The following is a 23,998-nucleotide window of genomic DNA, read 5'->3' as shown; positions in this document are numbered from 1 at the left end:
GCATTTTTTCGACCGTAAAAACACGACACGGACCGCTTTTTCTTTTTTTTTTCTCAGTTGGTGAAGGTGGAAGTGATGTGAAGAGAGCGACGGAGCGTTAGAGGCTTATGGTGAACACCGACAGCCTGACAGTGCCTACTGCATAATTTGCTCCTTACCGGCCCTTTCCGCGGGCTAAAACGAAAACGAGGCAGAGATCGGGATAATCTGCCTGCGTTTCCATTCTTCGCATTCTCTCCGACTGCCGCAAATGCCTAGGCAAAACACGTCGGCGCTCCGGACTGCGAAATTACCTCCGTTCCTCTCTGACAAAGAAACAGCGATATGTAAATTACTGCGGGCCTTGTTTTTTGCGCTAGTCAATTTATTTAAAGCATTCCCAGTGGGACTATCTTGGTTGCATAACTTGTTGTCTTGGCTGCCCGCCGAATATTTACACGGAACACTTCGGCTCTCTGAGGAATGACGGAAGCACCTTCACGGCACCGGAAAATTCGTAAACACAACGACTGTGCCTCTTTGTATAATGTTCTGTTATGTGCGCGTTTTACCAACACATCGCATGATAAAAAGAAGCGTCTTTTTCTTTTTTCTTTGACATGTCCGGCAGTATGCACCGACACGGTTTTTCGCGAACAAAAGCGTGCATTGAAGTGTGGGCCGGCATTCTAAATACTTTTCGTTAGAGCGTTTTCCTCACTGGCTGGCGTTCGGGCGCGTGCTACTCACAATAGAAATATACCTGACTTAACGAGAGGATTGACGCAACGATGGCCAATCGCTGATAACATTTATGTAGGAAAGCTTTCATAAAAACGGGCCCTGACCTCGTATTTACAACGTAGTTTATACTCTAGAGCTGTTCCTAAGAATGGGCGCCGGTCAATCCTGATTGTGAACATGTTATTAGCGAGGGCAGCCGGCTAACGAGAAACAGTTCGTACAAATAAATTACTTTGTGAATTCGACCTCTGCGGCCGAATTCACAATACTTTTCGTTGTAAGAGCTGCTTGTGAATAAAGTCAGCTGGGGAGGTATTCTGTAAGAGTCCATCTAGTGGACATGTGCATTTCGTCTGCTGTTGAAGTTCTGATTGGCTGGGCTGGGGTGCGGCTTCAGCACGCGCCACAGTCAGTCAGCGCTGCAGCAGCAGACGAAATGGACATGCCCACTAGATGAACTCTTACAGAATTACCTCTCCTGCTTGCAATGCGGTGATTGGCAGGCATCAGTTCTCACGAATAGCTCTATCATAAGAATTATTATTTTCTTTTGAATGCGGGCCCTGATGTACTCGTCCAACAAGATCCATTCTCTTGTTCTAGTGGCCGTGGCGTTTAGTCAACTTCAGTTTAGTTAGCCAACATCAAAATAAATACAGCGTCTCCATGTATAGTCAAAAGATGTAGGGAAAATTGTTTCTGGCATCGCTTAAAGGAACCAACGCTGGTGTTGCGCATGTTGAAGAAAATAAGAATTTGGAAACGTGGCGACCTCCTGAAAGTGCTGTTTGTAGTACCGCAGTTTTCGTCGTATTACATATAAGTGCGTACGTACGCTTGTGCCTGTGATGTTGGTTATAAACTACTGTGCGCCGTACCAAAAATACTGCGTCATAAACCGAAGATGCTCGGAATCGGATTTCTCGCGTGGTTTTTAAAATATCACAAGCTTTTTTGTGTGTGTGCGAGCTAAAAATGTGCCGCAAGTTCGCTTTTGGCTAGTGATAACCAGTGAAGCGAAATCGTCCACACGTAAGTATAGTATACCTTCGTCTTGCCATGAAACTTTGTGTTCCCATATTCATTGGCGGCATTGCAACACCGCTCGACAGTGAAGCCTTATAATTGCACCTAGCCCTTCTCCCTCCTGAAGCCTCTCCTTTTACAAGTTTGTCTTCTCGTTTTCCGACTGCAAACGCGCTGGACCACGCCGACGAAGCCCTGCGCCGCACATGCAATTCCCGATGCACTCAGCCAATCATAGGGGTCAGAGGCCGTGTTCGTTTCATCGGTCGCGCTAAGTGGCGGCTTCTAGCAATAAAACGGCGGTGCGGCGGCATACCGATGACGAAGAGCGAAAAAGGCATAGAAAAAGAAACGAACCCGCGCAAAAATTAGGTCCGGTTTTCAGATAATTGGCTGATCGTACTTATTTGAAGGTCTGACTCTTGAGAAACATTAGGGAAAGGGGTGAAGGGAGAGTGTGATCTAAATTCCCCGGTCGACGCCGGTTTGTTTGTTTGCTTGTTTATTGGAGTGCCCATAGTGAATGTAGGCTTGCCATTGTAGCCTAATGATTAGCGCATGGTTTTAAGGGCGCGATGTATCATAGATACCCGAGCGAGGCGCGTGCCGTCGATACAGGGAACGTGTCGTGCCCACGCGTCTGGAGACAGATCCCGAACTGGAGACAGATCCGAAGCAGATGTCAAACGTTAGGTGCCTTTTGTGCGTTGCAGTGATGGCACTTGAGAGACATCGTGGCAGTGTCGAGCTGTTGCTGAGTATCAACTTATAGTCCGTCATTCATTCGCTCCTTTGTTTCGGCATGTGCGGGCGCATTTGCGCAGTACATTCGTCACATGAGCGAAACCCCTGTGTGCCCTGTAAACGAGGAGTCGTAGCCCCCACCAAATCGTTGTGAAATCCTGCCAAGTAAGTGCAGAAATTGTTTACAGTTGAACGGAACAAATTCACGTATCAGTTCCTCTTTTCTCACGCAGCAGGTTGCCGAGAAATCGTAACTTCCGATCCTATGCGTTTCTCTGCACTTCCTATGTGCATTTCTGCAAGGTATAGTCAACCTTGGTCCTCTTGTTTTCGTGTCCATTCTCGTTATTCTGCCATCTCTGCAGACAAGTTCATTCCAATTGCTTTAAGGTTTTCGGCCAGTGGGCTTAGTGGTCACTGCGTGGTTTCTATTGATGCTTCAGTTGTGGCGTAATGTGTTTGTTCTGTACAAAAAGTGATGTCATCTTCACATACTGTCATTCCGACGCCGCCGCTGTGCTGCGTTTCCCATCCAGTTCACATATTACGAGGTTGAACAGCGCCGGCGAAATAACTGCTCCTTTAAGTATGCGCTATACCCATATGCAATCCTTGAAGATTAGTTGGTTGTTTTACGCCACTTCTGATTTCAAATATACTGCTGTGAACAAAGGCTTTCACCATGTTCTTGACGCAGACTCCGGAACAAGCTTCATCGAGCGCCTCTATAGGTCTGCATCATGTTGTATCGTGTCAAATGTTTTCTTTAGGTCAACGGCTACCAGTATATTTCCGTTATCTTGTTGTTGCAGGAGAATGCTTACAAAAAACTCGGCCAAGCTTTCAATAATGCTTACTCTTTTTCTCTCTCGCACGAGCACACTGAGATGCTTTTTAAATGCGTAAGCTTTGCCTACCCGACGAGGAAACCTGTCCTTCCGTCACGTAAGACGAATGGAATGGCTCATACTCTCGTAAAGCTGAGGCTACAAGCGCTCAGCAAAGTGAAGCGAACGGTGCATACATTCATTGAAATCACCCATACAGCACACACAACAGCATACCTTTCTATAAACAGCAAGCTCCAAACAAGCATCCGAACCATCAATAAAGCATTGCATACCCCCCTCAGCAGTTGTACTGGTGGTTTTGCAACAGCTTCGTTGGACATCCAATTTCGCAGGTTGGTAACGACCGATAAAGGTTGATAAGGGTCGGATTTAGTACGATAAGTTTGATAACGACCGATAAAGTTTGACAAGTATTTATGCTGGTCGATCAAGTTTGATAAAATCAATAATTACACCGTCCTGCGTGGAGATGAGCAATTGACACAATGCTTACGCATAGTTAGACAACTCCACTGGAGTTCCTGCGTGCATATTTTTGTTTGATTTTTGTTTTAGCCTTTCAGCCTCAGAACGTGCTTTGACAATTTGTTTAAACGAAACTGCTCATCGTGACTTTCGTTTTCTATGAAACCCTTATATGCACCCGGGCACAACAAAGACGACGGAAGGTTTCAAAGGACTTGAAGGAAGGAAAGGGCGAACAGGGATGTTGCTGAGCAGTACATGTACAGTATAGTACAATACAGTGCAGTACAGTAGTACAGTGTAGTGTGTTGAGTCAGCAGCATGGTTCGTGTATAAAGGTATTCCAAAGCGACTGCTTTTTGCTAACAGTTTGTTTCTCTTTCAGCTAATTTCTAAGACACAAACAGTTGGCAGAGACGTCCAGCAAAGTCACTCATTCTTGTTCTACTCTTCTTCCCTATGAGAAGCGCCTGTATTCACGAAGCACTTCGTTACCCAAAACGATTCGCAAGAAAAGGCGGCAGACAGTCATGATAGCGAACATAGTACCGAAAGTGGCTCGTCAATGAGAAAATATTCTTACGAAAGATAACCTATGTGTAATTCGGTTCAAAACTATTACCCCCCTCTGCCTCTCTTTCGTTTATGGATAATCTAATTCTTTTCCTCTTACGAGAAAGAGCGGTTTCTCTTTACTTTCTCTTTATGCACGTGTCCTTGCGGCAGCTTTGTTCTGGCCGCGCACTGTCCTGCGCTGCTGCCATGCGGGCTTCGACACTAGCACTGTTGAGGCTTTTTGTTGCTCTTCATTTCATTTGCAAGCTTCTGCGGCAGAAATTCTGGTTAATTTCTACTGCTAAATGGCGCGCCAATAGCGGATACTGCGCCTGTATTTGCGTACGGCATCAGTTTTGCTTTGCCCGTAAAGCTGTGGTGGCTCATTGGAACCAAGAAGGAAACAACTCCAGCCGTTTATGAATTAAATTACCCGCGAAGGGAACTTGTTTCCTCGTTCAGTTTGCAGCAACCATGACTCCGCGGTCATCGATAACAAACGGTTGAGGGGACGTAGTACACAAGGGTGCGGGAGGCATTCTTCTTTTTCATCTTTTGTTTTCTTGATTTTCTACAGGCTTCAAACGTGGCACCGAGATTTCCCAGCAGACCAGTCCCCGATCAAAAGAGCCTGATACAGTTCAGTTGGCTTTTTTTTCTATTCTATTCATTTTTTTTTCTTGTGCTATGGCAGAATCGATCAAGCGGTGAGTGTTTGAAGACACCATGAGGAACCGAATTGTCTCAGAAAAGAAGCAGGAAAAAAAGAGAAGTAGGACCCTGCCTCGAGAGAGTGCAGCTCCTGCAGCTGCGTAAATTTCGTATGTCCGGAAGCTTCAGCCAACGCATGCAAATACTTCGCTCATCTCGTCTAAACATCGTTTTATTTTTTGCATTTATTGATGTTAGAGGGCGGATGGCACGGGAAGTGTGCTGTCGTAAGACCGCTCTCGATGAGTTTCATGCAGCGCACGGCGTCACGTGTTGGGATGTGTATTCCACCGTGACGGCCCACGCGAGTATAGATGATGCTCTTCGATGGCTAATTAGCACACTGGCAACGCGTTCTGAACAAGGGACACGAAGGAGGACGAGTATAAATTCAGAAATCTGCGGCAAAGTTGTGTGCAAAGTGCGTACAGAAACGGATTTCACAAGTATCTGACTATATAAGCAGTTCCACAAAGTACTGTTCAGAATCGTTCATATATTCCTGTTGTGTCGAGTTACCATCTGATGCCTCGGATTGACATTTGCTGCAAATTCGTGCATTACCAGTGGCCTTATTTATTTAAAAGACAGAGCCACGATGACAAGTGCATAAAACATGCAAAGGCAATTCGCCACTGCTGCCTTCTCCCACCATATTTTTGTTTTGCGTTTGTGTTTGGCTTACTTATACAACCTATGCACCCCCCTCCTTTTTTGTTCTTTTGTTCATTCAGATGATCGTTTATTCTATTTACATCTGGGATGGGTTCATTTAAGTCGACAACAAACAAAGGGAAGAAGGGACAAATACGGAAAATGTGCGCCTCTATACATATACCCTAAATAAGAACATGCATTTTTGCAGCAGCCAGCTGGTTATACATTAATACCATCAACAGGGCAGTATCGTCGGAGTACTCTACGCTTGTTTCTTTGTGTAGTGCTGTCATGTAAACAGACATGACATATTCTACATGTTGTTTCTACATGTTCGTTTGCACAGAACATGTAGAAAACCTTGGCTTACCTCGAAAACAGGCGTTCATAGGCGGTTTCCGAAATTTTAAGATTCAAAACCAACGTCTTTCGATCCCAATTTCCTCCAAACACCGTCGGTTCACACACAAGGTTGACTGACGACTGACAGGCCAGTTCTCTAGGTATTTTTTGTTTATGCTCATCTTCTGCAAACATTCTGTTGCTTCCTGCTTTGATGTGCAAGTCAAGCACTTTAGTTTCTTTATCACGCGTTGCGTGTACTCGTAGCTATTGGGTTGGTAAAGAGCTTTATCCATATTAAGACGAGACGTGAATGACCTGCCGGGCCGCCCGAGTGAATGCACAAATTGTCTGTCGATAATTTATTTTATTGACTGGAGTTAAATAATCCGCGTTGAACCCTTCTTGCGCCAACAGAAATATATTGTGACTCAAAATCACAGGGTTTAGTTAATATTACAAATTTTTTAGCGTGCGGAGAACCTGTCGCACTGAATATTAAGAAAGTCGCCTTATCGGGCCACCTAGATAGTGTGTAGAAGTAGGCACGCTGATAAGACCACTCCCTAGCCATCCACTACCTTTATTTTATCCTCGTGACGCCCATAGGCCAATTAGAATGAATGAGCTTTATAAATACCAAAATTTCTTCGGCTGCTAGATTGAGTCAACAGCGACGAGGAGAACCATGACAAGCCAAGGCATTCTTTCAGCGTTTCGTCGGCCGCTCTCAGCTATAGTAGCGCTGTGCGCCGCTGACAAATCCAATCAACTGTACAGAGAGGCTTGCAGCTTTCAAGAAAATCCCTTTTCTCGAAAAGCCGCTTTTGTTTCTTCAGACCTGCCTGCTAAACACTAAGCAAAAGTGGATGTGGATAGAGGGAAAGGCTAGAAGAACTCGAATATATATGGAAAATGGCCTGAGACGCCAACGCAAAGAGTTACTTACCAGAGAAGTTGAATGATTGCCAACAAGCTTAACCTTTCAAGGAAATGTCACGACGACTAACCGAATCACGTTTGCGCAGAGTTTTCAATTTCACTTTAAAGATAACGTCCACAGCCATTTACACAACCAGTAACGCGTGAGAAGTTAAAGAATGATACACACAAAGTCCCGCTTACCACTCTCCTACGTCTTGCAGCAGTGAGAAGAGAGCAGAACAAGCTGCAGTATGCAGTAGAGCACTGCACGGGCTGGGGCTTACCCAAAAGCCCGGGCCGGGTAGAACAGTTTTTTCACGGGATCGGGCCGGGCTCGGGCCCGGCTTGTGCTTTTTGACCCGGGCCCGGGCCGGGCTCGGGCTTTCTGGTGGTGTGCATGTAACGGGCAGCGTGTTATTCTCGGGCGTCTCAACTCTGAAAAACATTATTTTTCGGTCTCGGGCCGTGTTCGGGCCGGTTTCGAGATTATTCGAGATTATTACGTGGTCGAGATTCGAGAACGTAGATTATTTCCGGGCCCGGGCCGGGCCCGGGTCTCGCCATAAAGTTTTGATCGGGCGCGGGCGGGCCGCCCAACGTAAAAACGGGCCCGGGCCGGGCCCGGGCTGAAAAAATCGGCCCGTGCAGTGCTCTAGTATGCAGTCCAGGATGTGCTGGATAAACAGCGTGCATATTGCTAGACAGACTGAATGGAAATGACGACGCTTCGAGTATAATAACACCTGCTATGGTGTCTTGAAGCAGAAATGACTGTTTGTAAGCAGCTTTCTACCGGGCTCTTACACTCCACGGTAACCCTGTCCAACTCCATAAAAGCATACGGTTTGTCTGCTTTCGGGTGAAGAGACTTTCCGACGCCGCGTTAAGCGCTCTCGTGGCGAGTGTAGAGATAGTGCAAGAGTACGCTGTCCTGCTGTTGCCACTCGACCTCAGCATATGGACTCCCGTGCAGCGTCGCTAATGCAGAACGCGATACTGTCTCCGTCTCTGCACGTCGGAGCAAGGCGCAAGGTATTGCGTGGTCGTACTCGAACTGCTCGATCTCGCTTTCATTACAGCCGGCGGCGCATTCTGTCCTTTCCAGGGGATCGGTCGCGACGGAGTAGTCTTACTCCTAATGGATGCTTTGAGCAGAAGACGGGAATACTACACCTCGAAGGAAGGTCTAGTTTTTTTAGTTCCCCTTTATCCCGCCTTACATGGTTGTTGTTCTTCTGCTCAGCCAAGCGTGGAACCTCGGAGCTGTGGCCAACCAACGCCTGCAGATCGATGTTGAGAGCAAGAAACCCGGCTGCTCACGCCGATTGCAAAATCTGAGAGCGGATATTGGCGAAAAATTGAAACGATTCGCCCCCGCCATTTCAACGTGAAGTTAAAAGCTCCACTCGCCCCTCCAAGTGACATTTTTGCTTCGGTTCTTGACATAAAACGATGCAGGAAAAAAAAAAAGCTCCAGGAAGATTCTGCAGTCAAGATATTCGTAACAAAGCGAGAACACGCTTGTTTTAGTTCGCAACGTCAGTGAAGCTATGTAAGGTTATTTTTTTTTTCTTACAGCGCGAAGCACCTAATCTTCGGAAAAGGAGTAAATAATTCTGGGCCTTGACAGGGCGGCACGCCAAGGGCGCTTAATTACACTGTTTGAAGCCCGAATGGTGTGCACGGTAAGGGACGCCAGTCATATTACGTAAGTAATTCATACAAAAAAGCACATCTCTAGAAGGAAGTTCACCTTACGAAATGAAGTTGGCAGCGTCGTCTCAGTGGCTGGGACGCACTGGCGCGTATAGCGCAAATTAGGGCTTCAAAAGTCGACAATGGTGGCCGCTTTTTTAGGCGCGTGGATGACTAAGACGGCTATCTACACGTTTATTTGGACGTATACGTTGAAGAAACCCAGCGGGTCACCTTCAATCTAAACGCAGGAACAGCAGCGTGTTTATGATAACATGCATTTCTTCGAGAAGAACACCCTAGGAGGCATTTTTCCGACTAAGGGAAATGCCTTGGCCATTTCCTTGGCCATCACAGTCCATTGGGCATATTCAAACGGCCAAGAAACTGGAATCCTGAAATGCGCGCGCAGTAGATTTGGTATGACAACGCATTAGGTGCAAGTAGCGCTTCTACATTGTGATTCCAACGACACCCGTTAAGTACAAGGCACCAGTGAGCAAAAATGCCGTCAAAGTAACGTTCCGGGCGTCGTACAGCTATAAACTCCGAACAAACTAACATTAGCAAGTATACAAATAAATAAAAGTGGAGAAGGGGCAGGGGGGAGAAGTTGTCTCCTTTGCCACTCTTTCTTTTTCTTTGATGTTAGCAGTAAGTATAGATAAATAAATAGAAGGCATGGGCGAGTTAAAATTTGCAAAAGACGATATATGTACGAGGCAAATGATTAGTTTCACTCTCTACACTAAACATTGTCGTAAAACACGCTATTTCTTGTCCTAAGCTTTAGTCGATAAATTATTAAGACTTCTACATACGCTGAATGCTACCGAATGAAAACAATTAATGAACTAAAGAAAGGGCATCGTCTGCTGCCACAAAATATGCCGAGACGTCCATCTACGTGTCGCTAAGACATGCTTTATATGATACGAACCCTATGAACCAATAGCACAACATATAGCAGCATAGCTTTCTTCGTAACCGCTGCTAAACGGAAATAATCCAGCTTGTAGAAGCTTTCCGAGCGCGCGAGTGATGAGCAACAGAAAAAAAAAAGGAAAGAAAGGAAATATGAAAACGTTCTGCGCTTAAGTGATTTCGTCACCTCAACCGAATTTTAAATTTCTCACTAAAAAAGCTGTCTTTCGAAGTGATCACACGAGGCATGTTATGCGGATGGGTCCTGAAAATTTCAGAGCCCGACTGTATGGTTTCGGTGCCATCGTATTTATGCCGTAGGACTACGCGACGCTTTCTCGTGGAAATCTCTCCACCGCCAACTTGGACACATAATTTGCATATACGAAGAGCGCAAATTCAATTTCTGCCCCTCTATGGTATAGCACATAGCGCTCGTTTGCGTTATTGTCCCACAACAATGAATCATTTGTAATAAATGGTAGTGCAGTCGCTTTCGTAGGGATCTCTTGCGCCAGTCTTGACTTATCGTGAACAATCTGAGTTGCGACGGGCATGTTAGGGCTACCTCGTTCAACAGCAGGCGGAACAAAGGGTTTTCCTAAAGAAAAAAGAAAAAAAAATACCCTGTGACACGAGCACGCCAACAAAAAATGCGGAACTCGGTCGCTTTGTTCCCGTGAGCTTTGCGATTCAGAACCTTTGTCCAACCAGTCAGTGGAGTCGCGTCCTTCTTTGGCGTTTCCTGCATTTCGCCTTGCGAGGCACGCACGGCATCTCAGTGCAAACAGGAGCGCCGCAATTTCTCGCCTATTTGTCGCGGCCGTAAATGTTGACCGTCGTTTCGGAAACTACTTTCGGCCCCCTCCCAAAGCTCGCTCTAGGCTGTCTCGCGAAACATCTGCTGAGCAAACGTCGCCCACCAAACAGTCACGCGAGTTTGCCCTTTCACTGCGCGCTCCGGCAGCCGCTTATCGCTCGAGCGTGACGGCGGAACGACAGCGCCGCTTTGCCACTGGAAGCGTCGCGCTCGAGGAAAACATTGCTGCCGAGCTGCCTTGAGCCTCCGTCTCGCTCCTCGCGCTCCTCGCTCATCGCGAAAAAAAAAAAAAAAAAAAAAAGAAAGAGCGGAGCGTGCGAACACAGAGAAGCCAAGGCAGTGAGCTAGCCGACTGCCAACTATTCACGGTGCTTATGTTCATGGAGTTTCACACAAGGTTTACCAACACGGCAGTTTAGTGCTGCAATCGTTCAACCAGCGTGGGAATCGTGGGTCAGGTTGGCCATGGCTTTCATCGAGCGAGCATCTTTGGGGCGTCCTTCTCTTTTATTGTTCTTTGAGGTAAATTTATGTTACCCGCCGGGATAGCTCAGTGGCTATGGCGTTCGCGCTGCTGAGCTCGAGGTCTCAGTTCGACCCCGGCCGCGGCGGCCACATTCCCGTGGGAGAAAAATGCAAGAACGCCCGTGTACCGTGCAGTGGGTTAAAAATGAAAAAAAAAAAAAAGACAGGCGGTCAAACTTAATCCCGAGTCCCCCACTACGGCGTGCCTCATAATTAAATTGCAGTCCTGGCACGTAAAACTCCTGAATTTAATTCATTATTATCTGTTGTTGATAGTTCTTCGTAAGTTCAGTTGACCTGAAAACGCTCCTTTGCTCCAGCAAATGTCCCTAATTCCCAGCAATGGTTCATTCGAATTTTCAGCTTGTAAACAGCAAGCGACGAGAGAGGGCTAGCAGGTATGAATGAATAGTTGGGTGTGCGCGAACTGAAAATCGTCGTGTATTCCGTTTGCGCTGCGCCCAGATATGCATAAATAAAGGCTCGCCCTTTGGTGTATATCTATCACTAAATCTAGACAGTAGCTGGAGCGTAACACTCTCCTCCCGTGTTCTAATTTACATACAGCACTCTGCAATACGCTGAATGGTAGAGCTCAGACGGGGTGAATAAGGCTTATGAAGGCCTGAAGTTGAATTTTATATTTTGACGACAAGTTAGCTTCTTTATATGGTGGCTAACAAACACTCATTCAAGGACGAAAGTTTGACGATGCCATGTACTATCCACGATTCCCATGCTCAACATCGATAACTGTCGAATACCGGAAACACTGCCGCCATATTTTCCTCTGGTGTTTGTTGCACGAAACTCGTGGCTGCCATCACGATTTCGAGATCCGTGCGCCATTCTTACATCTGCACGCCGCCTAGTCTCGAAGGCCGTTCTTCGATTCTCGTGGTCATCCTTAGATCGACGAAATCGTGGCATGCCTACACTGAAACGCGAAGGCACTAAAGGTGCGCTCCGAAAGTATAAAAAAATAACTAGAAAGAAGGCAGATTCACGAAGCTTTTGGTTCGTGATCGCTGTTGGTCGTTGACCGGCGTATTATTATGAAACCGGAAAGAGAAATGGCAACTGTCGACCCCTCTTTCACTTGCGTACACCGATACTTTTGGTCATTTAGATGGGAAAGGATAAATGGTTTTTTTTTCTTTTTTCTTTTTTTTTTTTACTGGGCAACCACTGCACCAAATTTGATGAGCTTTGTTGCAATTAAAAGAAAAAGTTGAAATCTAGTGGCTGTTCGTAGCAAATTTTAGATTTAGGTCGTCAATGCTTTAATAAAAATTGTGCAAATCGCAAATTTTCAGAAAACGAAACTATAATGCTTACAACTCTGTAACTCTGCAACGAAAAAGGATATCACAATTCTGTAAATTGCATGCAATAGTGTATCTAAAGCGTACAAAATTTATGCATTATACGTGGCTCGCAATTAGACCACTAAAATGTGAGTATGACTTTAACAAAACCGTTGTTAACAATGCTACAGATTAACGTAAGATTAATTTACCGCCAACTAACACCAACTACGAGTTAAATACTGTTTTGTTATAGCCTAATTATGTCTTGCTCGCTCTGTAATTCTAGTGATTATATTTTACTGTGTGAAATTTTGTTGCTGAATGAACTGTCGCGATCCAAAGTATTCGGTTTGTTCCTTGCACATATTGTAAGACTATATTACTGTATATTAGATCATTTCTTACCCTATATTTTTTGTATATCTGTTAAAATATCTATTTCAATTATTGTATAAGTTATCTTTTATTGTACTCTCCGCCCTTACGCAATCCCTCGAGGGGCCTGTAAGGTATCTTTAAATAAATAAATAAATAAATAAATAAATAAATAAATAAATAAATAAATAAATAAATTGATATATCAGATTTGTCCGCTTTGGATGCGCAAACGGATGCACGGTACAAAATTTCGATTTCTGTTTTTCGGTGCAAAGCTACGAATGTGTAAACTTCTTGCGTCTATTTTTTGTTTTCAAAATTTCCAATCTTTGAAAATTCCTTTTAAGAAATTCAGGCCTTAAATCAAATTGCGCCTCACACAGTCACTAGAATTTAACTTTTTCTCTAAAATGCAACAAATTTTATTAAAATAGCCCAGTGGTTATAAGAAAAGCGTTTCTGCGTTTTACATGTATTTGAATACGCCACATCGGAGTTGGGTCCGAGCTAAAGCTTTCTTTTAAGTGGCTTTAGCAATCACACTGCAACAAACTAAAACGCGTTGCAGTGACAGCCGCTGCTTGTAGAACTCACCAATCGAGATTTAAGAAAAAGCGTAATCATTTTTCTCGAGCGTACAAGAATGGTATGTAGCGCTTGTTCCATATTTTGCCACAATTCTAACTTCCAATGACGGCTTACGAACACGTTCACTGAGCACTACTGCGTCCTGTAGCGACTTTGCTAAGTAGCGCCAAGGTTTATAAAGCCAGGATTCGTAATTCCTCATGGCGAACGTACTTGCAGTGGTTTGCCTTTTGCACGAACGAAAATTCTGCCTAAGCTCGTGGTTCTCCTGTGCATTTAATCCCAAGGACGCAAATGCGTTGAAGCCTGGAAAGGCCCCAGTGCCCGACGGCAAAGTCAAGAGGGATTTAACTAGATCTTGGAGAGGATTCCAATTACTATTACAGAGCGACACTACTGGCAGTGGAACTATTCGGCACCCTCTGCACCCTCTTGGGTGCCGAGTAGTGCCATCGCCGCGAAGAGCGGCGTTGAATAATAAACTGCATGACAATAATTTGGTAACCTGTCCGAAGTTAAAAAAATCAATAACACCTTTGCAGGGTGTAGTAGAAAGTAACCGTAACTTAAAAACTCCCCCCCCCCCCCCAGTTGTGTGTGTGTGTGTGGGGGGGGGGGGGGGGGGTTTAAGCGACCACGATACCAGGAATCACGAGTATAGTATAATGTATACGCATGTAGAAATCCAGAGGTAAAACTCAAGAAAATAAATCGCTGTCTACCATCACACGCCTTACGACAAAATAAAAAAAGGAAGGTACACACGAATACTCAAGTGTATATTTTTATTGAAAAAACAAAATCAAGAAAGGCCCAAAGCAAAAAAACTTTGTAGCTTTTATACAGAGAACCAAACGATTATAGCATGCTTTTTTTTTACAAAATAAAGAGCGAAACAGGCAACAAAATACCATATGTGTCCCGAAAAAAAAAAGAAAAAAAAAGCATGCGCTACATTTTGTTTTGCCTCACGTCACAGTTTGAGCTAGTTTGAAGATACAGCAACCATTATTCAAGTTTCATGAGCAACAAGACAACAGAGGCATTGACATCAACGTCAAAAACACCACCAATATCGAAAATCACGTCCAATACACCAGGTGCACTGTAACAAACTACTTGTGACGACAGTCTCATACAACGCCGAAGACAATGTGGAAGGTATATAGATGACACGCGTATAGAGCGCGAAACAAAAGAAACATAAAATAAAGTTGACAGTTGGACTTGTGCATACAAACCACTGACCAGCAGTCGCTTTCACTTCTGCGTTTCGAAACACATGAACCGATGCATGTGAACCGATGTAGAAACATTGTGCGCGCACAGTGAAACACAGCGAATCGTACTACGTAAACAACGGAAGCGAAATGTACAACAAAGAAGAGTGGCCTTTGAAAGCACGACTCCCTGTACAACGCCAGGACAATGAGCATCAATATGATTTGATTATCTCCGTCGGTTACCTTTCCCCTACAACCGGTTACCAAGCGATACCACGACTTTCGCGCTTTGGGCCTGCACATTGTTCCCTCACGAAGGAACTCAATAGGAGCAATTGTACATACAATAGTAAAAAGAAAAGGCAGCATGTTTATCCCCCCTCTCTGTGTAATCAACGAGGTGAAATGCGCTGTCAAAGGCAGACCACCTCGCGAAGGGCTCCGCTGAGAGGAATGAAATCAAATGATTATACGAAGGGCATTCAATAAGTTCCCAGAAGAGCCATCCCATGTCCTGCAAAATCTGCTGCTACGCTTTCCACGACGATCTGTTTACAGTACAGAAGTGGTCCTTTTTCCCATATACTGACAGGCCTTACAGCTTCAATTTTGTACCTCCAGTCAACCAGGATAGATATCGCTCCTGCAAAAGCTCCCTGAGAAAACTTGTTTGGCTCTTTCCGCGTCACTTGAGCGGAGCGTTTCAACCTGTCACGGCATTTCTCGATATAAAAGTGGCACGTTTGTGAAAGACAGCGACGTTCGCCGGGGTATGTGGAGTAGTGTCTAGAAAAGTAAGGAGACTGAATCCCTTCGATCGAGGCCGGATTTGGTTATGCGAATCGATATCATGGCGCTTTAAAGCACCGGTAGTGGCCTTGGGAGCACGGCGGTGGAAATAGTGCGCGTTGGAGGCTCCGAAAATTACGAAAAAAGGAAGAGAAAGCGCTTATCGCGCGCCGCTGCAGGACCCCCTAATAGCAGAAGCGCGTCGATACTCGCAGGCAGTTGCCTTAGAAGGGAACGTGCTGCTATCGCGCCGCACTCGATAACGAGTTACGATCGTGGGACACTGACTGTCAGCCAGCGCTCACTTGACGTTTCTGGGAACTTAATGACCAGCCCTTGCTGTAGGGAAAGCGGGTCGCTTGCTCTTACAGGGCCGCGATTTTGTAGCGATGCCTTATGACTTATTCTATACTAGTCTTATCATCCACCACTCACGGCCGGCTGATCCCGTTGATAACGTGAGCGGACCGTCGCTCTGACCACTGACAAAGCGCGATAAGCGCGAAAAGGCATTATTACCCGAAAGGCATCGCTACAAAATACCGGCGCAGCTGTGCATCAAACACGTCAACTGGCTCTTACAAGGCCGGAACATCCGAGCTTGCCCCGCGGATTGCATCGCGCTTAAGCTTGATGTTGTCCCTGCATGGCAATGTGAATAACCTCGACGAGAAAAAAGAAACGAGAAAGAGAAACCTCGCCTACCAATTCTATGCCGAGAGAACCAATCGCGCCAACGACGCACGGTCACTGCCGTGTCTTCGTCTCAGTGCACGCGCGCGTTTCCGACAGGCGCCACGGCGGGAGAGCCCGTTGAGCCACGAGAGAGAACACAACCAGAGCCGAGGAAGCAGCGTCCCGCTCAGAGGACGTGGAGATCGTCGCAGGACCGCGATCGCGAGCAGGCTTTCCGGAGGAACCGCTTAAGGAAGACCTTGGCCTTGCACCCAGAGAAGGATGACGTGCAGCTTGAGTTGCGGCCCCGCATTCGGACCGAGTCGCGCTTACAGCTATCCTTGTAGCTGATCTGATTCTTGAGACGAATCTGGTGCAGCAGGCCGGCCAGGAGCTCGTCCACATGGTGGTTGATGCACGCCGACGTCTCGATAAACTTGACCCGCTCGTTGGTGGCCAAGTAGCGTCCGTCTGCGAGAACATTCAAAGGGAACTTAGGTTGAAGCACGCTGTTTCATTCGTAAACGCACAAAAGAAAAGTATCCGCTCCTAATAGCAAATGTCGTGCTGTGAGCAAGGACAAAGGGACGCCAAGAAGCCTAATACTGGCTCCGTTTTTTTTTTTTCATTCTATTATCCTCAGAATGTCAACAACTGTTGCGGCGTACCAGCGTTTATTTCTCTGCGCTCCACGCCCACAGCTTTTCAGTTTGTACAGTAAGAGAATATGCAGATGCAAATAAAAAAAAATAAAAAAGGCATCGCATGAATTATAAATGAACATACACAACAAGCTCCAAGCGAAAACATAAATGCACAAAAAAAAAAGCGGGGATGAAAAACTGGAAAAGTGTAGAATCGAAGACGCTTACGCAGCCAAGCTGTTTCCCAGGACCACGCCTGACCATCTATGCATTCTGCTAAGCCGCTCACCGCGCGGTTCGATGTCTGCACACAGGTCGAATGGAAACTGGCCCCAAAAAGCCAAACGCATGTGCAATAATGAGGGGCCCGCTGCTGAATGCATACGAAATAATACCCTTGCACTCGCCGGACGCAGGGCCAGAGTGCGTGCTCCTCGCGTGCATTTTTTCTCGCCGGTGAGTCGTCCCGAACGAAACTTCGCTCTGAAAAAACACGCCCGTATTCAGCGGCGACCTTCAAGCCGCGGGTCGCGCGATATTTTATGGCTGCACTTCAGACCAGTACGGCAGCGCTGACCAAGCCTATGTAGAAATGTGGACAAGTTGATGCCTACTGATGCATACCGCGTTGCTTGGCATTGACGGATTGCCGTAGGTGCTCCACCCAACAATCGAAGATGATACTGTAGTTCTAGCCATAATCTTTTATTAGAGGTGGGCGAATATCAAATGTTTCCAATATGAATCCAATACATATAGCAAGTATCGAATATCGAACCGAATAGCCAAACGCAGACGCATGTACTTATTTCCAGCAGGAATATTCATTTCTGTCCCACGCTTATATTTACCGGTCCAAAATAGTCAGCTATTAGGGGCAAAGAATCAATTTTAAATATAATATCACTAATTGTCATCAAGAAACTGCACAAATAGCCTCTTAACACCTTTATAGCCTGGTTGCAAACAAGCTTTATTAATGGGTGCTACATAGAACGGAGCTTTAAAATAACGCTAAATAAGTGATAATGAGAAATTTAAGCAAAGTGTATAAAGAAAAATTCATGCGCTATTGGTCATGACCGCCACAATTCAGCGGCTTGGTTATGCACGGAAGCAATAGGAAGCAAGGAAGGAGATCCGTTTGGAAATTTACTCTGCAGTCGCAGCGTCGGGCCACCCACGAAACTGAGAAGCGCAGTTGGACTGGTAATGAGTGAAAGCGATTATGGAACTCTGTAAACCGACTGACACCCTTAAGGATGCTTAATGGTGCAAATTGGTCGTAAACTCACACCCTTACATTCGTAAGGATGCAAGGCTTTGAAGGTATATGCAATGGGGAGATGCGAAGGTAAAGCTTGGCTCCGTTAAAGGCAAGCCTTCGTGACATCGTTGCAAACAGTTGGGCGTCTCGGCACGTGCTCAGCGCTGTCGAGAGACGGAGCTTTAGGGCGCGGGAAGGACTAGGTGCTGTGGTGGAGCGCTCGGAAAAAAATTCCTCCTCCTCCTCTGCCATCCTCTCCCCCTGTGGTGGCTGCAGGAGAGGGCTCCGCCACCGCCACAGATGTACTGGTTAAGACCTCTATTCTCTACGGAATTACGCTATGAAATAACAAACGCTACCTAAATGTCCTCACTGCAGCAAACAAACAACACCAAGCGCGTTATTTCGTGAATTAAACGAACAGCTTTCCAAAAGCATTCTGCTATTCGCTTACATGCATTGACTATCATCGGTCATGGTTTCTGCACATTTTCTTTCGCTCTTTTTCTCCTCCACCCTCTCTCTCTTTCATAAAGATTACTAGCTTTATTCTTTTCGAAATGTTCTTGAAAAGGTGTTCCTATGAGGCGACCAAGTGTCAACTATGACAGAAGCAACCTGCGAGGTAAGTACGTGGTCGGTCAGAGGTCCCTTAGAAGGATAGATGTTGATACTTGCTTTCAAGCCAAACGCATCAGACAGAAGGTGCAATTTTCTTAGTTATGGTTGCCTCCATTCCATTACGACTGTGACAGTAACATGGCTGAGGCGACTGTGCTCTGAATGCCCTGCAATTGAATGGATCACGTCTGTGCGTGCAGAGGACCGAGAAAGATTGGGCTTGCAAATAAGAAAAATAAGATTGGGCTTGCAAGCGAAGGCGCTCCTTACCGTCAGTGGTGACAGTGCGATGACGAACGAGGTCCGTCTTGTTGCCCACCATAATGACGGCCTTATGGTCCACGTTGTCCCAGCGGTGTATCAGAGACAGATACTCCTTGGCGATCTTCAAGCTGCTTCGGCTGCAGACGTTATAGACGACAAGGTAGGCATCTGGGCGATACATGGCAGCCGGGTTGAACAACGTCGGTTGAGTTTTTAAGGCCTGGCACGGGTTTCTCGTGTGCTGCAACTGCACGCAAGAGAATGGAGTGGTCATATAATTTCCAAGACCACACAGTCGCAGGCTGTCAGCATGCAAAGTTTGGCGGTATAGGGTACGCGAACACTTGTAATAACGAATGCAGCACGCAGTGAACGGAGCTTGCAGTTCCGCTACCACCCGATAAACCAAATAGTCATACATTTATTTATTATTATTATTTGGCGTTGTTAACTATTAAGAAATATACGGTGTTCCCGGTAGGGCAATGCTCCACGACAGCACTGTCTTTATCCTGCAGCATCGCATTCCCACCCCAAGGCCATGTTGAAGCATCCCCCGAATAAAAAGCAGCACGCAAAATTGCGCTGTTGCCGCTGTATGCTGAACAGGCGGACGCAGCTCACGGGAATAATTGCAGTGATGACTGATCAATTTTTAGGCTGTTTCATGCTTAGATGGTAATAGTGTTCGGTGCTATAGTCCCTCCAAGGTCAACAAACTTGAAAATTCGTCCAACGTACGAATGTTTGAGCGTATAAAACTGTGATACAATCCATTTAATGACACGCACGAGGTTCGCCTCGATGCCCCTCGTCAGCTTTATCGATGCGTGGAGCAGCCGTGCTATACTTATCGTGTTTTCCTTTAGCAGGCCAAGCAGATATGCGGCTATCAGCTACGGCGCGCCAGTACAAAGCTCCGCGCACCTGTTTTACCATATCACCTGCACAGGTCACGTCCCTCCCGAGGCGTACAAGGTGACCTAGCTGTTCGGGAAACGGCACAGATTGCCTGCGCCCTTTGGCGACAGACGTCTTGAATCACAACTGCGTTGCAGCAGTTTCTTAAAAATGAAACGAGCTCGGCGTGAGAAAGATGTTAAGTGCGTTACTTAAACCTACGCCTGACTTCGTTAGAACTCCTCGTTAAAATTCTGTCAATACTAAAAGCACCCGTTGGGGTTAATCTGAACAATTGCGGCCACATGTCGATAAAAATCAGCTGCAAGGAGAACTGGGCCCCCTTGATCAAGGTATGCTAGAAGTTCATCACTCTGAAAGCTTTGAGAATCGCTAGTAGAACTTTATTATGTAAACCGACAAGGCATACACTGTGCGTCACTTTATTCCCCAGAATCATCCAGAAAGCGCATACAGCTCAATATTCTTTCCATCTGTATTCTTTGCATCCTCGCCAGACTGCCCGTTTCTTTGCGGAGAAATACGAGCAATCGAGAAGCGCCTACAGTCGGCACAACTAACAGAACCTGCATGTCGCGACAATCTTCTCAAGACTGCTCTTACAACATTTATTCCGTCACCCTCTTTCCGTCAATGAGATCCTAGTATCTATACGAAAGCCCAGGTGGTTTAAAGCGTTAGGCCAGCAGTGACAAGCGTGTGAGTGCCTGTGAAATAAGTAACTTTCCGGTTCTTTATTTCTCAGTTGTGAACACAGTGCCCATGTGTGTCTCATTTCAGTTGGTCTGTGTTCTTTATCCTTTTTTTTTCGTGAGGAGTGGAGCTTCATTCGACAGCTATGTTTAAAATTCTTCTGTTCTAGAAGTATTTACGTCTGAGGTCTAACGTTACTGCACGAGCCTCAAGACAAATGCAGATTAAATCTTTTTAACATAACCACTTCCTCTTCAAGCGCTCCCGAATGTTTGCAGGTTCTGAAGCTCTGGTTAGTGTGGTACGTGTCAATAAAGTTTTATATATGACAACATGACCTCAAGGAGGATACCAGACTAATTTTCTGTATGCCGGTACGTTACCTGTCGTATGTCTGCCATTTCATACGTACCGGGTACTAGACGTAAAGAAGACGTTCGATGCGTCATATTCCTATGATGAACCACAGGTCTTAATCTCAAGTTAATCTAGTTGTTCTAGTTAATTTCGACGCGAGCAGAAGTGGCTCGTTTAATTGCCACTGGTTTGCGTGGATACAATGGTATCTTGCTAAATTGAACAGGCTCCGCAAGATTACATCCGAAAAGCTTTGCATGGTTACATCCAATTAAGGTTTCCAAGCCAGCACTTACCAGTTCGTCTTGATGTACATGTTCAATGAAGATAAGCTCCGACTCTTCTCCGTTGAGAACCACCATGACCGATTTCTCATTCTCTTCATCTGCAAAACGAGGCAAAAACAATACACACCGGTGGTTAAGAAGTGCGAAACTTCCAGGCACGATAAGAGAATGCGCACATCAAAGAACGACGGAGCAAAAAAACAAGAAAAGACATAAACAAAACTAACACAACGTTGACAGTTTTTTGAGCACGTATATGATGCGACGAAAGGGATTCAGGTCACCCCGTAGACAACATCGAAAACAACAGCGCTCGATTCGTGATGCAGCTTGTGGATATGAAAACGAACCAATTTGACAACCAAACTGTTGAACTGGCGTCGCCTATGAACCTATTTCCGCCCATATTTAAGTAAAGCTGACAAAAACAAAAGTTCTGCACATTTCATTATCCACGGCTGCTACAAAATAGTAGTAAACACAAGCAAGAAGGAGAAAGCTTTTCGCGAACGGTGCTCACATCGAATAATAATTGGTTTCGATGTTGCTACAGTGCGGTTACAATCCCGTTCTACCTACATGTTAAACCTGTTTTAGCAATACCGAAAAAAAAATACGACACATGGTTGCCGGTTTGCTGTCATGCGCGATTTGGCATCGAACAGACCACGATAAGCCTCGAAATCTTTCATTTAGCGCAAAGGCTATTCCTCTCCTTATGCGGAATTAATGTCCAACCCAACCAGTGCCCGAATTGTCGTAAGCCAATTATTTTTCGACAGTATGACTAGTTATTGTTTTCTTCGTAGTATCCAGCGCCAGGCCAGTATTTGCTGCAGCTGACATCGCAAAAAAAGGGGGAAAAAAAGAAAAGAAACATACTAGGTTCGACCACAGGATGTCACGGCTAATTCGAAGACGCATAGCCGGCAAAACGGCTGGGAGAGCGTGATCCGCGTAGCGCCTGAAATAAAACGCGCGCGTGCTCGCGAACAGACGAGCTTGTTTGACTGTGGTTTCGGTGCGCATAGCTCGGGGACGTCATTCTCGCTCAGAACCTTACTCGTTTCCTTGCTTCCCTCAAAACTCCTCCTCCAAGCAAGCGGCACTCTGATTGGGCGATGCGCGCAGTATGGAGCTGTAGAAGCAATGAAATAAAACAGAAAGAACTGGAAGCAGCACTGCTATTCCCAGAACACGGAGCAATCGACAGGTCCCTTTCGCGAGCACACGGCTCGCGCGTGCAGCTTATGAGCTGGGCATACAAATAGAGCGAAACCACTGTTCTTGCAGCGAAAACAAGCGTCCGAGATGATGTGCGCGCACCTTGTCCAAGGGCGCGCCTTTGTAAATCACGCGATCGCGTCCCGAGAGAGAAAACAGCGCGCCCGTGGCTGTCAGCGTGGCGGCGGCGGCGGCGCGTCGTTGGCCCGCACGACGCTGTAAAACGCGCAGGCGCACATCGAAGCTCAGGACGACCCGCACCGATACAAGGCATTAAATATAGTCCCGTCTCGCCGTTGCCGCAGCGCTAATTTTGGACGGAGGGGCTGAAGAAAAGAAGGTTCTCTGGGCAGAAATAGAGGAAGCGCCGGGCCAAACACAAACATTTCACGCCGCTTTATTTTGGTCGCCGATTTTCTTTCCGCCGTCGGCCCTGCCCGTGCGCGCGCTGTGAAATTGAACAGGGACTGCTTTGGCTAAGCACGCGCGAGCCTCCAAAAGCAAGATGCGGGAAAGGAGTGCTGATAAAGCTGAGGGTAAAGTGGAGCTCGGTGCAAGGTTGGGGGGGATCACGCTGCGTTACATATTCTTAAGTGAGGCAGTGCCCTTGTTCCTGGAGAGGGGAACAAAACGGAGAAAAGTCAAGGTGATCAGCCAGAGGAGAATCTGGTTGCCAAGACGGTACGGGCGCGGACACAGATAGAAAAGGCACAAGGGACCCCCTCCCCCCCCCCCCCCTCTCATACACGCACACCTTTTTTAAGGTAAAGACAAAATGAAGGTGAAATCTGTTTAAACACAGCACCTGATAGCGAAACATCATGGACAGGAGAGGAAGAGTAAAGGGGAAAGGCAGGGAGGTTAACCAGACGGAAATATTTGCTTGCTACCCCGCACTCGGGAAGGGGAAAGCGGAGAGGAGAAAAGTAAAGGAAGAGAAAAAGGTACACCTTAAGAGCGAGTGTAACACAAGCGCAAAAAAAAAAAAAAAAAAGATGACGTTGATGTGTTCTAGTCGTTCGCACAGGCCAGCTCTCGAATGAAGTGCACCGTCCTCTGTGTACATGGCCAAATTATAACCCTATATACTGTGCTCTATAATGGACGTCATCCGTGTGCTTTTAGACAACCAGCTCTCTACATGAGTAAAGTGCTATGCCCGTGCTCGATACACCGAGTGCAGTGCTTGTATCCCTCGAGTTGAGGAACGCTTCACAAGCTACCAGCCTTTCTTGGACAGAAGATAGGCATCACAAAACCGACTCACGGGCAAGAAATGTATGGCAACAGCGAAAAGCAATTTAATTAGTTTGTAGCAGATGGCGCCAGTAATATAGCGAGGAAGTTCGAGCCTTCATGAGGTGGTGAAAATAACATAACAAAGATATAAAAGGATGTACACTTATTTTAATATTTTGAAAATCGAGCGGCTGGTAACCAGATGAAGAGATAGTCGCTACTTCGTTGACTTATTGCAAAACGATGGCGGTAGTGCTACCATCTTACAGAATAATGTCGGCGACACGACCCGCATGCTCTCTCGCACTGATATTTACCTTGCGACAAACGACAGTGTACACGTTCTTCGAACATTGAGAGAATGATATTTCCATGACGTCGTCTCGGTTATGAGCTTTCTGTCGATGCCGTTTGGCCTGTCAGAGTCGACAAACAGAGCGAAGACACATTAGATATATGCCAGATTATAGGTACAGGCAAATGATTGGCGACTATACCATGGCGTAGATGGGACATTATCTTGACGCTGACATCTTAAGAGCACGTGCAAGCTACA

General features: G+C 46.1%; 1 protein-coding gene across 1 annotated transcript in view; it reads right to left on the bottom strand.

The window, feature by feature from the left end:
* Positions 1-14,008: 14,008 nt before the first annotated feature.
* The window catches only part of LOC119463818 (uncharacterized), a 74,010-nt gene continuing 64,020 nt past the window's right edge, over positions 14,009-23,998 (bottom strand). The window contains exons 2-4 of the mRNA XM_037724642.2: positions 20,989-21,077; positions 18,728-18,968; positions 14,009-16,396 (exon numbers count right to left, since the gene is read on the bottom strand). Of these exons, the coding sequence (XP_037580570.1) occupies positions 16,113-16,396; positions 18,728-18,968; positions 20,989-21,077 (614 nt within the window). The 3' untranslated portion in view covers positions 14,009-16,112. The remainder of the gene's footprint in view (positions 16,397-18,727; positions 18,969-20,988; positions 21,078-23,998) is intronic.

Source organism: Dermacentor silvarum, chromosome 1 (genome assembly GCF_013339745.2).
Source record: "Dermacentor silvarum isolate Dsil-2018 chromosome 1, BIME_Dsil_1.4, whole genome shotgun sequence".
Taxonomy (NCBI): domain Eukaryota; kingdom Metazoa; phylum Arthropoda; class Arachnida; order Ixodida; family Ixodidae; genus Dermacentor; species Dermacentor silvarum.
Note: the sequence above shows the minus strand (reverse complement) of the source record. Positions and strands in the feature narration are given on the sequence as shown.